Below are 13323 nucleotides of genomic sequence, written 5' to 3'. Positions count from 1 at the left end.
AGTTACTTCTTTTCCTCTGATTTGTATAAAAACTGTCTTGTAAAATAAAGCGAGGTTCATGCAGCAAGAAGTTGGCCCCACGATGAGAGTTCCACGAGGTTCGGTCCAGTCGCAGGGGTTCCGTTTCCTCCCCCTAACGTATCGTATGGCAGACCAAAACAAATCGGATTGTCTTCTCGTTTCCCCTTGGCTGGTTTGGATGCCACGGAAAGGGAGGGGCGGCGTCCTAAGACTGTTTCTCCCAAAGCGTCCCGTGCGTCGGGCTGTGTCTTGCCGGAAGGATGTCGTAATGAGAAGGGATGTGGCTGTTGCGGGGCAGGTCGTAGGGGCTGTGGACGTAGCCGGTGGTGCGAACGCGGGCCTCGTGGAGCACGCTGATGGTGGGCTCTGCAAAAGCAACAGAAAGCAGCTCGGTTAATCTCGTCATCCCACAAACGATCACCCAGACTTAAGCAGAGTGACATGGAAAGGTTTGCCGGGCTTCCAGATCATCGTAAGAGTTCGGCGTCTCAAGCAAGCTGACATTCCTCTAGGAAGACAGTTTCAGGAGGGCCGCTGTGTACTTGAGAGACCAAGATTTTGGGGGGTAAAGGTTTCTGAGACTCAAAAGGGCCATGGCTCAGTGGCAAAGCATCTGTTTGGCATGCATAATAGAGTGCCCCTGCTCTGGGAAACACCTGGAGATTTTTGGGGTGGATCTGGGAGAGGGTGGCGTTTGGGGAGGGGACGGGCCTCAGCATGGTGCAACGTCCTAGAGACCCCCCTTCCGAGCAGCCATTTTCTCCAGAGGAGCTGATCTCTGCCAGCTGGAGAGCCGTGGTAAAAGCTGGAGATGTCCAGGGATCCCCCTTTGCAGTGGGGGGAAAAGGGAGGCTCCCTTGAAACTGCTGCTCACCCAGGCATCCTAACCTTCCTCTACATATATTCAGGGCAGCAACTGTGAGCGTTACCCTGTGCCAGGCCGGGATCGACACCTAGCCAAGAGACAAGGAGGGAGCAACGACAACTCAGTGGCACAGCGCATACTTTGCATGCAGAAATCTTCCACTTCGGGGCTTGCCATCTTTAGTGAAGGCGGTGGGGTGGTCCTTTCTCTTCCTGAGACCCCCAGAGAGCTGCTGTCAGTTAGACTAGCCAAGAGGAACCAGTGGCCTGACTCCAAATAGAACAGTTTTATACATCTGCAAGACGTTTTACACTCTGCTCACGTAATCGTGTTGTCCATTTACACTGTTTCACAACAGGCAGCCCTTCCTATTCATCTCCCACTGATTTTAAATGGCACTTTGTTAAAGGGGGTGGGGGGAAGTTTGACATTTTTGAATGGAGACTTCCTACTAGTGTGTCTCTAGCATAGGCAGCTTCAAGAGGGGACTGGATAAAAATACGGAGCAGAGGTCCATCAGCGGCTATTAGCCACAGTGTGTGTGTGTAGATAGATAGATATAATTTTTGGGGGGCCACTGTGTGACACAGTGTTGGACTGGATGGGCCATTGGCCTGATCCAACAGGGCCTTCTGGGTCAGGTGATGAGTCCAGCTCATCTCGGCAAGATTTGTGTGTGTGTGTGATTACTTCTTAAACGGATCCCCCCCAAATGCAGGCACAATGAAGTCTGGCTGATTTTGGTTGCTCAAAAGATGCCCCCAACTGGGCAGCCACGAAGAAAAAGATGAACTGCTTTCAAGTGTAAATTGTTCACTTTAGTAACTAACTATAGCTAAGGCAGCATATACATAATGTTCGGTATTCAAAGCACGATGCAGACATTACATAAGAATAAGTCCTTACTGGAAGCCCTCGAAGATGAGTCAACGTTATCCCGCCGCCCCCCATTGAAGATGAAGAAGAAGAAGATGATATTGGATTTATATCCCGCCCTCCACTCCAAAGAGTCTCAGAGCGGCTCACAATCTCCTTTACCTTCCTCCCCCACAACAGACACCCTGTGAGGTGGGTGGGGCTTAGAGGGCTCTCACAGCAGCTGCCCTTTCAAGGACAACCTCTGCCAGAGCTCTGGCTGACCCAAGGCCATGCTAGCAGGTGCAAGTGGAGGAGTGGGGAATCAAACCCGGTTCTCCCAGATAAGAGTCCACACACTTAACCACTACACCATACTGGCTCTCCACACCATACTGGCTCTCAGTCAAGGGACTGAGTTTGAGGGAGCTTTGCCTGAGCCAGTAGTTGGTGATCAGGGATGAGATCTGACATGGGGACTTGCAGGATTGTAGCCCATTCTCTCAGCGACTACATTAATCCTTCTTTAATTTAAGTTACAGGAAATTTAAGTTAGAGGAAATTAGCGCAAAGATGTTAATCTGCCGTGTCTGCCACGACGGAGGCGTGAAACAATACAAGTCTGGCTGAGTTATGTTAACTTACGGGACCCATTAAGTCAGCGAACCCCAACCTTTCCGGCTCGCTGTGGTGGGCGCGGCAACAAAATGGCTGCTGCCATTCACCTTCAGTCACGCAGCGAAGATCCTTGTGCTTGTGAGGGCAACTGCGGACAACTTTTTAAAAGATCTGCACAGCCAATCCAATCTCTAATGGCCAGTCAGAGGCCTTGCTGGGCAAAAGCCCCACCCACTTTTGGCAGTCGCCAAGAAAGTGTCCACAGTCGCCCGTCTGGAAACCCTGCGTTAAGTATTGAACGAGGCCACTGAGCTTAAGGTTGGCTTGCTTTGCTGGGGTCTTGTCTGTTGGGTCAGGACGTTCTTCCAGCGTGGCAGAAACCACCACAGGTCCCCCGGAGAGCTCGAGGGCCCTTGGCCCAGACCTCCGAAGGCCATGTGTGGTTGTTGGCAAGCCTCAAGGCTGACTGGAGAAGCCCACCCCCTGCTTCTCGCGCCAGCGGTGCCGGCGTCGCGGCAGAGACTCACCAACTTCGTAAATGTTTTTGTTGGCCGTCGACGAGGCCGGCGCGTCCGAAAAGGATGAGTCCCGATGGGAGGGGGATTTCATTTCCACGTAGCTGCCCTCGGAGTGTTTGCAAGTCATGATGGGGGGGTCTTTGATGGTGGCGTAAGGGTTTTCGCTGCTGTTGAGGGAACAAGTGCTGGAGCTGCAGGCCGATTCCTTCATGTAGTCTGCAAGACAAGAGCCGGAGGGGCCGCCTTCTTAGCACGTGTGCCGGTGGACTTCTTGGAGGGGGGCGGGGAAGGGGAGGAGGGGGGGGGTTCTAAGCCCTCAAAACGCACAGCACCGTGACCCACCAGTTACGCCTCAGGTATGTCCGAACCAATGTCTCTCCAAACCATCTGCTCATCCAAACTCATTCGCAAGCCATTTCCTGAACATTCGGTAGGAAAAAAAACAAGCCCTTCAGTACTACGGCTCTCGCTGGGAGAAAAGGGTCTCATTGCTACAACATTGCATCGTGCACGGCCGCGCCACCCCCTCCTCACTCCCCACCCCCCACGGGAGACATTTCTGCAGCACGTATTCTTGTCCCCAGAAACCATGCACGGGTTTTTTTACCCCCTTCCTGGGGAGGAGACTACCTCGGAAGCAAGCAAAGTTTCCGGCATGGTGGAGAAGAGACTCCATGTTTAGCATCCCCAGGGGTCCCACATTAAACGCGACATGCTTTGAAGTCCCGATCACCCACCCGTCTCCAGCCTCGTTTCCCCTGATACGGATATATGATTGCGGGAAATGTCCTGCAACAAACAGGTTGGAGTTTTGCTTCAAAAGTTGGAGTTTCTGTTTTAGAAGATTTGCCTGCTCAGCCGATGAATTCTCTGGTGGTATAAAAATTCTAAAAAAAAAAATCATTGCCCGTGGACAACCAGCATTTCTCTTCTAGAACCTGAAGCCACGCCATTGTAAGTTCTGCCTTCCCTCTCTCTACCTTCATTGGCGATCCTGCTGGAGAAATTTCACTTGTAAGCACTTAGGGGCAGAGATCTGGCCAGCATTGCCCTTTGTGCATGAATCACACCATATCCATAACCTCTGGAGAATTAGCATATTTTAAATTAACACAGGGACTGCTTGGGGAGAGGAAGCGACACCCCATCGCCCATTTTCCTTTTGTGTGCCGGTAAAGCGCTGTCTAGTTGCAGCTGACGGAGGGTGCCCCATTGGGGGTGTCAAGGCAAGCGACTAAGCGGAAGCGTTTTCCATTGCCTGCCTCTGCAGCATGACCCTGCTATTCCTTGGGGGGTGTCCCACCCAAATTAGTTTCTGAGGTCTGGCAAGATCAGGCTTTAGCAGAGGTGGCCAAAGTTGCTTAACGTAAGAGCCACATAGAAGAAACCTCATACGTTTGTGACCTGCAAGACATGAACGTCAGATGTTTGAGAGCCGCAAGACAGGGAGGGAGGGAGGGAGGAAGGCAAATAGAGGGCGAGGAGGGAGAGGTGGAAAGAAAGCAACTTAAAATGCATTCTGCAAGCGGCCGACTGGCTTGGCGAAGTGATTTTAAAAAGAGAAATGCCTTCTCCAAGCCAGCAGACGGGGCTTCGAGAGCTACGCAATGTGTGAGAGAGCCACAGGTGGCTCCTGAGCTGCAGGTGGGCTATACCAGGGGTGGCCACACTCACTTAATGTGAGAGCAACGCACATCAGATGTTTGAGAGCCACAGGACAGGAAGGAAAATAGATGAGAAGGGAGCGGTGGAAAGAAAGCAATTTTAAATGCATTCTCCAAGCTAGCTGATAGGGGCGGGGGGGGGGGGGCTTTGAGAGTCACACAGTATGTGTGAAAGAGCCACACCCCTGGGCTATACCTTTCTGCATCCCCAGCGTCCTTTTACCCAGTCATAATAGCCCAGGAATCTACATTAAGAATTGGCCAGGTCAGCCTGATCTTGTTAGACGTTGGAAGCTAAGCAGGGTGAGCCCTGATTGGCCCTTGGATGGGAGGCCACTGAAGAAGCCTGAGGTTGCAACGCAGAGGCAAGCAATGGCCAACGACCTCTGCTCCTCTCTTGCCCGGACCACCCTGTGCCATTAGTGGTGCCACTTCTTATGGCGGCTGCAAGCATAGGCAGCTTCAAGAGGGGACTGGATAAAAATACGGAGCAGAGGTCCATCAGCGGCTATTAGCCACAGTGTGTGTGTGTGTAGATAAATAGATATAATTTTTGGGGGGCCACTGTGTGACACACAGTGTTGGACTGGATGGGCCATTGGCCTGATCCAACAGGGCTTCTCTTATGTCCTTATGTGACACACAGTGTTGGACTTGATGGGCCATTGGCCTGATCCAACATGGCTTCTCTTATGTTCTTATGTGACACAGAGTGTTGGACTGGATGGGCCATTGGCCTGATCCAACAGGGTTTCTCTTATGTCCTTGTGTGACACACAGTGTTGGACTTGATGGGCCATTGGCCTGATCCAACATGGCTTCTCATGTTCTTATGTGACACAGAGTGTTGGACTGGAGGGGCCACTGGCCTGATCCAACATGGCTTCTCTTATGTTCTTATGTGACACAGAGTGTTGGACTGGAGGGGCCATTGGCCTGATCCAACATGGCTTCTCTTATGTTCTTCTGTGACACAGAGTGTTGGACTGGAGGGGCCATTGGCCTGATCCAACATGGCTTCTCTTATGTTCTTATGTGACACAGAGTGTTGGACTGGAGGGGCCATTGGCCTGATCCAACAAGGCTTCTCTTATGTTCTTATGTGACACAGAGTGTTGGACTGGAGAAGCCACTGGCCTGATCCAACATGGCTTCTCTTATGTTCTTATGTGACACAGAGTGTTGGACTGGATGGGCCATTGGCCTGATCCAACAGGGCTTCTCTTATGTCCTTATGTGACACAGAGTGTTGGACTGGATGGGCCACTGTCCTGATCCAACATGGCTTCTCTTATGTTCTTATGTGACAGAGTGTTGGACTGGAGGGACCATTGGCTTGATCCAACATGGCTTCTCTTATGTTCTTGTGTCGGCTGTGACTTGAGGGCATGTTCTTCTACTAAGACCCAGCATAACGAGAAGAAGTATCGTTCCAGAAGAGTGGCTGGCTCAGTTTGTAGCAGCAGATGAACAGAAGGTATTCCAACATGGGTGAATGTGATTGACTTCATCTGGAGGTGGTCTGATGAAGTTCCTGTCCCATTAAGGCTGTTGATTATATGGTGGGTTCTCTTGGGCACATTCTGTGGGCACGAGGCCGGTGTTTTATGCCTCATTAAGGTGTGTGCCACCTTCATTGGAACAAGACCCCCCCCCCTGCATTTTTGCTGAAAAAACTTGCACCTCATTTAAATCTTCACAAAGGACATTGGCAGCATTCCGGCTATGGGCTGGGACTGGGGTTGCCAGCCTCCAGGTGGAGCCTGGAGATCTCTTGGGATTACAACGGCTCTACGGATTACAGAAAGTAGGAACCCTTGGAGAAAATGGCTGCTTTGGAGGGTTGGTTCTTTGGGAATTATATCCTCCTGGGGTCCCTTCCCTGCCCAAACCCCGCCCTGCCCAGGCTCCGCCCCCAAATCTCCAGGAATTTCCCAATCCTAATTGGGACAGACGTTTCCCCAGCATGCCTCTCTCAGGCCAGCCTTCATATATGCCTCCCCACAAATGGAAACTTTGAAAAAGAACCCATCAACCCCCCTGGAAATGGTGTACATAGGTATTCCTTGATGTGCACAACTTCTATTGTTTCTGCCAAAATATCGATTTTTTGGAAGAAAAAAAAATAATTTTTGGACCATAATCCTCATTCATGATTCAGAATTTGTTCATCTACTCAGCTGTTCGATGTGTATTATTAGGTATTGGTAACTAAACCTCCATGGTCACAGGCAGGGTACCTTTGAAAAGCCAGTTGCTGAGAATGCACACCAAAGGGGGTCATGGGGGTGCATTGCACGTACATCTCTTACAAATGCTCGGCTGACTTGCTTCGAGAAACAGTACACTGGACCCACCATCTAGGAGGACTTCCCTCACACAACATTAGAAAGACTAAAATCTTGTAGCTGATGTTAACCTTCCCAAGTGCCACTGTGACGCTATACACGGCAGCCTTAAACTGGTGTATAGGTGTGCTTTCCTTCCTCCCACATGGCAATCTGGAAGGTGTGAGCTCAAAGAGGGAATTTGTGGCACCTTCTTCCAATTACAGCTCTTAACCTTCTCGGGAGGAAGCCAGAAAACAGAGTGGGGCTAAGCACAAATGGAAGCTGCTTGAGTCAGCTGCCACCTGGGAAATAGGACAGGGTCGCTCATTCCTCCCTACTCAGTCTCACACAATCGGGTGGAATTCTAGCAGGAGCTCCTTTGCATATTAGGCCACACACCCCTGATGTAGCCAATCCTCCCAAGAGCTTGGAATTCTAGCAGGGGCTCCTTTGCATATTAGGCCACACACACCCCCGATGTAGCCAATCCTCCAAGAGCTTGGAATTCTTGCAGGGGCTCCTTTGCATATTAGGCCACACACCCCTGATGTAGCCAATCCTCCCAAGAGCTTGGAATTCTAGCAGGGGCTCCTTTGCATATTAGGCCACACCCCCCTGATGTAGCCAATCCTCCAAGAGCTTGGAATTCTAGCAAGGGCTCCTTTGCATATTAGGCCACACACCCCTGATGTAGCCAATCCTCCGAGAGCTTGGAATTCTAGCAGGGGCTCCTTTGCATATTAGGCCACACACCCCTGATGCAGCCAATCCTCCAAGAGCTTGGAATTCTAGCAGGGGCTCCTTTGCATATTAGGCCACACACCCCTGATGCAGCCAATCCTCCAAGAGCTTGGAATTCTAGCAGGGGCTCCTTTGCATATTAGGCCACACACCCCTGATGTAGCCAATCCTCCGAGAGCTTACAAAAAAGAGCCTTGGAAGCCGTTGGAGGATTGTCTACATCAGGGGTGTGTGGCCTAATATACAAAGGGAGTGCCTGCTAGAATTCTACCCCTGACAATAATCCTCATATCAGATTCTTTCAGTGCACCCTAAAGACTCCAGGTAGGCAACATGATTCCTCTAGCACAACCTGGGGGGGGGGGGGGGGAGTGTGGAGATAAGACATGTGAATTGCCTGAGGCCGCACAACAAAGAAGTCCCTGGCAGAAGTGGGATTCGAACCCCTACATCTACCGATTCAGTACAGTGGCTGGCTGTAAGAGAGTTCTGCTGCTACTTGCTTGCTAATGGATTAGAAAGATACATATAACGGGTATATAAAGTTAGATTTGAGTCCAGTGGCGCATTCAAGACTGTCAAGATTTTGGGAGCACAAGCTTTCAAGAGTCAAAGCCCCCTTTATCAGCTGGGACATAATTCGACACTTGGATGGGAACTCAGCAGGGAAAAGGCCCCCTGGCTTGGCATGCAGAAGGCCCCAGCTTCCATCCCTGGCATCCCCCGTTAAAAGTCCTTTGCGTGAGACCCAGGAGAGCGGCCGCCAGTCTGAGTAGACAGCAGTGACCTTGATAGACCAACAGCCTGATTTAGTATACTTAAGGAGAGTCCGTGGCTCAGCGGCAGAGCATCTGCCTGGCATGCAGAAGGCCCCAGGTTCAACTTCCCCCATCTCCAGTTTAAAAAGGATCAGGTAGGAGGCGATATGAAAGATCACAGCCTGAGACCCTGGAGAGCTGCTGCCAGTCCGAGTAGGCAACGCTGACCTCGATAGATTCTGAGTCAGTATTATAAAGGCAGATTCATGTACATGTGAAGAGCTCCCTTCCATGCAACATGCAATTGACCGCCTATCTGCCCTCGGCGAATGGAAACTGGCTAGCTACCCTTTCCTGCCATACCCAGGCTGAGCGCTACTGGAGTATTTGCCGGATACTATACCTTTGAAGCTTTTTTCCATAATGTATGTGTTCTGACGTCTATTCATCCCACAAGCACCTGCGTAAAAATGATATACAACGGAGAAATGCATAAATATTTTTATGCAAACTGGACTGTGTAGCAGAAAGTCTTCCCGCAAAGACGGGGAAAGCACATTCTCAGCGGTGATCAATGTTCCCTCTAAGCTGCGGAGTCTTGGGAGCAAAAGTTCTGCTTTGTGAGCGGCTGGCATTAAAGTGGTGAGCTCCTGCATCAATGAGTGCGCTCTGGGGCCATCCTTCCTGAGCTAAGACAAAAAAGGTGTGAGCTGGAGGCTAAGTATCGGTGCGCTGGCTCACGCTAACTCAGCTTAGAGGGAACACTGGCCGTGATCCACCCAAACTGCCTGCCCTTGCAGGCGTGAGCAATGGGGGAGGGGGAGGACTGCATTTGATTGTCTCGCTGGTCTTCAGCAAAGAACGAGGGGTCGGTGGACAGGAAGGAGCATATACTGGTCTACGAACTCCCTTGGGCCAAACTCGCAGAAGATAATTTGTTCTAGGATGGCCAAGTCCAAGTCAAGAACTATCTGGGGACTTTGGGGGTGGAGCCAGGAGCAAGGTCGTGACAAGGACAAAAGAACTCCAAAGGGAGTTCTGCCCATCGTATTTAAAGGGTCTGCACACCTTTTAAATGCCTTCCCTCCATTGGAAATAATGGATGGGGGACCTTCTTTGGGAACTCATAAAATTGGTCTAATCCTTTTGAAACTTGGAGGGTTTTTTGGGGAGAGGCACTGGATGCTATGCTGAAGATTTGGTGCCTCTACCTCAAAAAACAGGCCCCCCATGAGCCCCAGATACCCGAGGATCAATTCTTCACTACCCTATGGAAATCGGTCTCCATAGGGATTAACAGAGTGGCCAGCAGCCATTTCCCTCCCCCCCTCCCGCTTTCTGATGACCCTGAAGTGGGGGGAGGGCCTCCAAATCGCGGGATCCCCTGCCCCCACCTGGGGATAGAGCAACGTGGAAAAGTAAAGCAGGGGTAAAGCACAAAAGCATCCACGAACAACCAACAACTCTGGAAAACTTATGCAATAATATATTAAATACAAAACCGTTTATAACAGAAAAACACATTCCCCCAAGACAGTCTTATCTTTCAGGTGCAAGTTCATATAGAAAGTGAATGTCTGGGGAAACTTTCTAGAAGAGCCACGGGCAGGAATTCCAAGAGTAATCTTTTCCGTCGAAATGGATGTATAGCGTTATTCCGCTAAGACGACACAGCGCAACTTCGTAATTTTTGAAGCCGCAGAATATAAACAGAAAGCGCTAAATCGCTATTTCGCAAAAGCCGCCGAGCGCATTTGAGCGACAGGGACGCGCATATGACCCTGTTTCACCAGAGGCTTTTAACAAACTTCACTAATCCTTAAAACATTCATAGAAAGCAATCGCTGAGTACATTTTCTGCAGAACAAAGAGGCTACCCTCTTCGTGTCGTCTTTGCGTCGTCTTAGCGGAATAACGCTATACATCCATTTCGACGGAAAAGATTACTCTTGGAATTCCTGCTCACGGCTCTTCTAGAAAGTTTCCCCGGACATTCACCTTCTATATGAACTTGCACCTGAAAGATAAGACTGTGTCTTGGGGGGAATGTGTTTTTCTGTTACTTCGTAACCTTGTATTTATTATTATAAGTGGTTTTGTATTTAATATATTATTGCATAAGTTTTCCAGAGTTGTTGGTTGTTCGTGGATGCTTTTGTGCTTTACCCCTGGCCCCACCTGGGGATTGACAAGCCTAGTTTGTTTCTGCACAGAAATAGCTGGGGAAGATCTGCCGTTTGGGCATGTGGAATCTAACTTCAGTTCTGCGCAAGAGTATCTTTGAAAACAAAAAAAACCCACGGGATCGCAGCGGGATGTATCTGTAGGAGAGTCTTTTGTGAACAGCATGCAAAACCTCTCCACGCTCATGGTGCACTGGGTGTGGAACGCAGCTGCCTGAGAATCTCGGGGAAAAGTTTTTTAAAAGAACATTCTAGCCCTCATGGTGACAGCCGGGGGTGCAATTACACCCAGTCCTCGGTGAGACCTCAGAAGGTGGAGGACAAACCAAGAGCTGCTCAGAGGCAAGAGATTCAAGGAGGGCTGTATCTCTCAAAGCTTCTCCTTTTCCCACCATGACAGCCACACCCAGGGGTGATGGAGCTCATTGGCATAGCTCATTAGCATATGTTGCCCCTCCCCCCAGCCAAAAAGCAACTCGATGCAAGAAAGGAGAGCCCTGGGTGAGCGAGGCCTGCTTGGGCTGGTTAGAGATCCAACCAGCCCAAGCAGGCCTCGCTCGCCTGGGGTGCCCACCGCCCCCAGTCAAAAGGCCAGCAAGCCACTCGCTGCCCAATATCACATCAGAAGTGGAGAAAGGGTGGCGCAGGCTTCTCCAAGGGTTAATGAGGGCTGCTGGGGGTGGGGCAAAGCCCCTGGTGGCTGGCTGGCTGCCAGCTCTCCTAATCCAGGGGTTGTTATGCAGCTGCACCTGCTGTTGAATGCACAAGGAAGAGGGGGAGCCCTCAGAAAGGTTCAGGAGCTGTGCTCCTGTGAGCTCCTGCTGAATCCGAGGCCTGGGCACACCAGCTCTATTTTGGATGAGATCAACACAGTCTTACTCTTTCTGTCTCACCCCTGTGTGTTTTGTTCAAAGCCAGGCACATCCCATGGCCGGGAGGCGTGGCTTCAGTTCTCCCTTGATGAGTTGCATTCGGCAAATGACTTGCTCTGAAGAAGAAATTCTATGTAAAGGGGCTTTGTTTCCCCCAATAAGTCTCAAGCCCCTCCCTCCCTTCAGGGAAATGTGTAGAGCATTCAGGGATATCTTTGCTTCCAATCCACACTCTTACACCAAGTAGTTCTATGTGTTGGGAGGAAAGGAAAAACTTCTAGCTGGTCGTGACCAGGGCTTTTTTTTGTAGCAGGAACTCCTTTGCATATTAGGCCACACGCCCCTGATGTAGCCAATCTTCCGAGAGCTTCCAGTAGGCCCCGTACGAAGAGCCCCGGAAGCTCTTGGAGGATTTACATCAGGGGGCATGGCCTAATATGCAAAGGAGTTCCTGCTACCAAAAAGAGTCCTGGTCGGGACCAATGCTCCCTCGAAGCTGTGGAGTCTTGTAAACAAAAATTCTACTTCATGAGTTACTGGCATCAAAGTTGTGAGCTACTGCATCAATTAGTTTGCTCTGGAACCATTTCCCCTGAGCGAAGACCAAGACGTGCGAGCCAGAGGCTAAAAAACGGTAGGCTAGCTCACGCTAACTCAGCTTAGAGAGAACACTGACCAGTGCTCATGGCTTGGTAAGCAATCGAGTCCAGTGAACACACAGACATGCAGACGATGGCTATTTGCAAATGGGAAGGTTTGCTTTGTCAAGAACAAGACTGAAAAGTCTTTCTTACAAGTGAAAAGAGCTTCACATGGAAATGTGCACAGGACTTCAAATATCCCCTTCTGGGCTACAATCCTGACTCCACACTGGACAATTTGCGGCCAACGCTTAATGGCAAAGCATTTCCCCCTAAGCACTCTCTCTACTTTGTCTTTTAAAATAAACTAAAAAAAAAATAAAACCCAGCGGTGGAATTCTACCAGGAGCTCCTTTGCATATTAGGCCACACACCCCGATGTAGGCTCTTTTGTGTAAGCTCTTTGAGGATTGGCTACATCAGGGGTGTGTGGCCTAATACGCAAAGGAGCTCCAGCTAGAATTCCACCCCTGTTAAAACCTCTCTCCCTTGCTCCCAGTTTAAAAGGGAACAAATGGTCATATTTCATTTTCTCACCCTTTATCCATCGCTCAAAAGGATTCCAGGAAATGGTTTCCGAAAAAGACCCATCTTTGACCTGAATCTTTGTCAAGGCAAGACTGTTATACCTGAGTCCAGCATGCAAACAAACGCACCCACCCACGTGAGGCTTTTGAAGTGCCTCAAAGCAATGCAGAAAGCAGGCCAGTCCTATGCCTCAGGGGCTTGGGAGCTATGATGAGAGATCTCCACCCCCCGCAAGGCAAAAACCAGAATCCCTACAGAAGTGGCTCACAGGAGCAAGCTCAGCCTAGAGCCGCTCCGGTAGAAAGGATGACTTGAAAGGCCTCCTTCTGTGACCCTGGAGAGCCCCTGCCAGTTTGGGGAGACACTATGGACCTTGGCAGACTAAGGGTCAGGTTCAGTGTAAGGCCACTTCAGGTGTGTTCACTCAGATGGCCCCACCTGGTGGCTTAGATCAGGGCTTCTGAATTGCTCCTAATAGCAACCCTGAGTGTCACAGTAAGTTTCCAGCAGAGAGCTTTGAGCAGCAGAGGAACACCACTGCCCTCTAGAGCCCACACACAGATTCATAAGGCTGGTGCTCAGACAGCCAAGTCTCAATAAGATAGACCCAGGCGGGCAGCCGTGTGGGTCTGTAGCAGGAGAACAAATCAGGAGTCCAGTAGCACCTTTAAGACCAACGAAGTTTTATTCAGAACGAAAGCTTTCGTGTGCTAGAAGAACACTTCATCA

The 13323-nt window shown here is 50.3% G+C and overlaps 1 protein-coding gene across 1 annotated transcript in view; it reads right to left on the bottom strand.

Annotated features, from left to right (window-relative positions):
- Positions 1-214: 214 nt before the first annotated feature.
- Positions 215-13323, bottom strand: part of MEGF11 (multiple EGF like domains 11) — a 495160-nt gene continuing 482051 nt past the window's right edge. Inside the window, 3 exon segments of the mRNA XM_060260232.1 lie at positions 215-387; positions 2887-3093; positions 8774-8830. Of these exon segments, the coding sequence (XP_060116215.1) occupies positions 227-387; positions 2887-3093; positions 8774-8830 (425 nt within the window). The 3' untranslated portion in view covers positions 215-226.

Source organism: Heteronotia binoei, chromosome 19 (genome assembly GCF_032191835.1).
Source record: "Heteronotia binoei isolate CCM8104 ecotype False Entrance Well chromosome 19, APGP_CSIRO_Hbin_v1, whole genome shotgun sequence".
Taxonomy (NCBI): Eukaryota; Metazoa; Chordata; class Lepidosauria; order Squamata; family Gekkonidae; genus Heteronotia; species Heteronotia binoei.
This window is presented reverse-complemented; position numbering and strand designations above follow the sequence as displayed.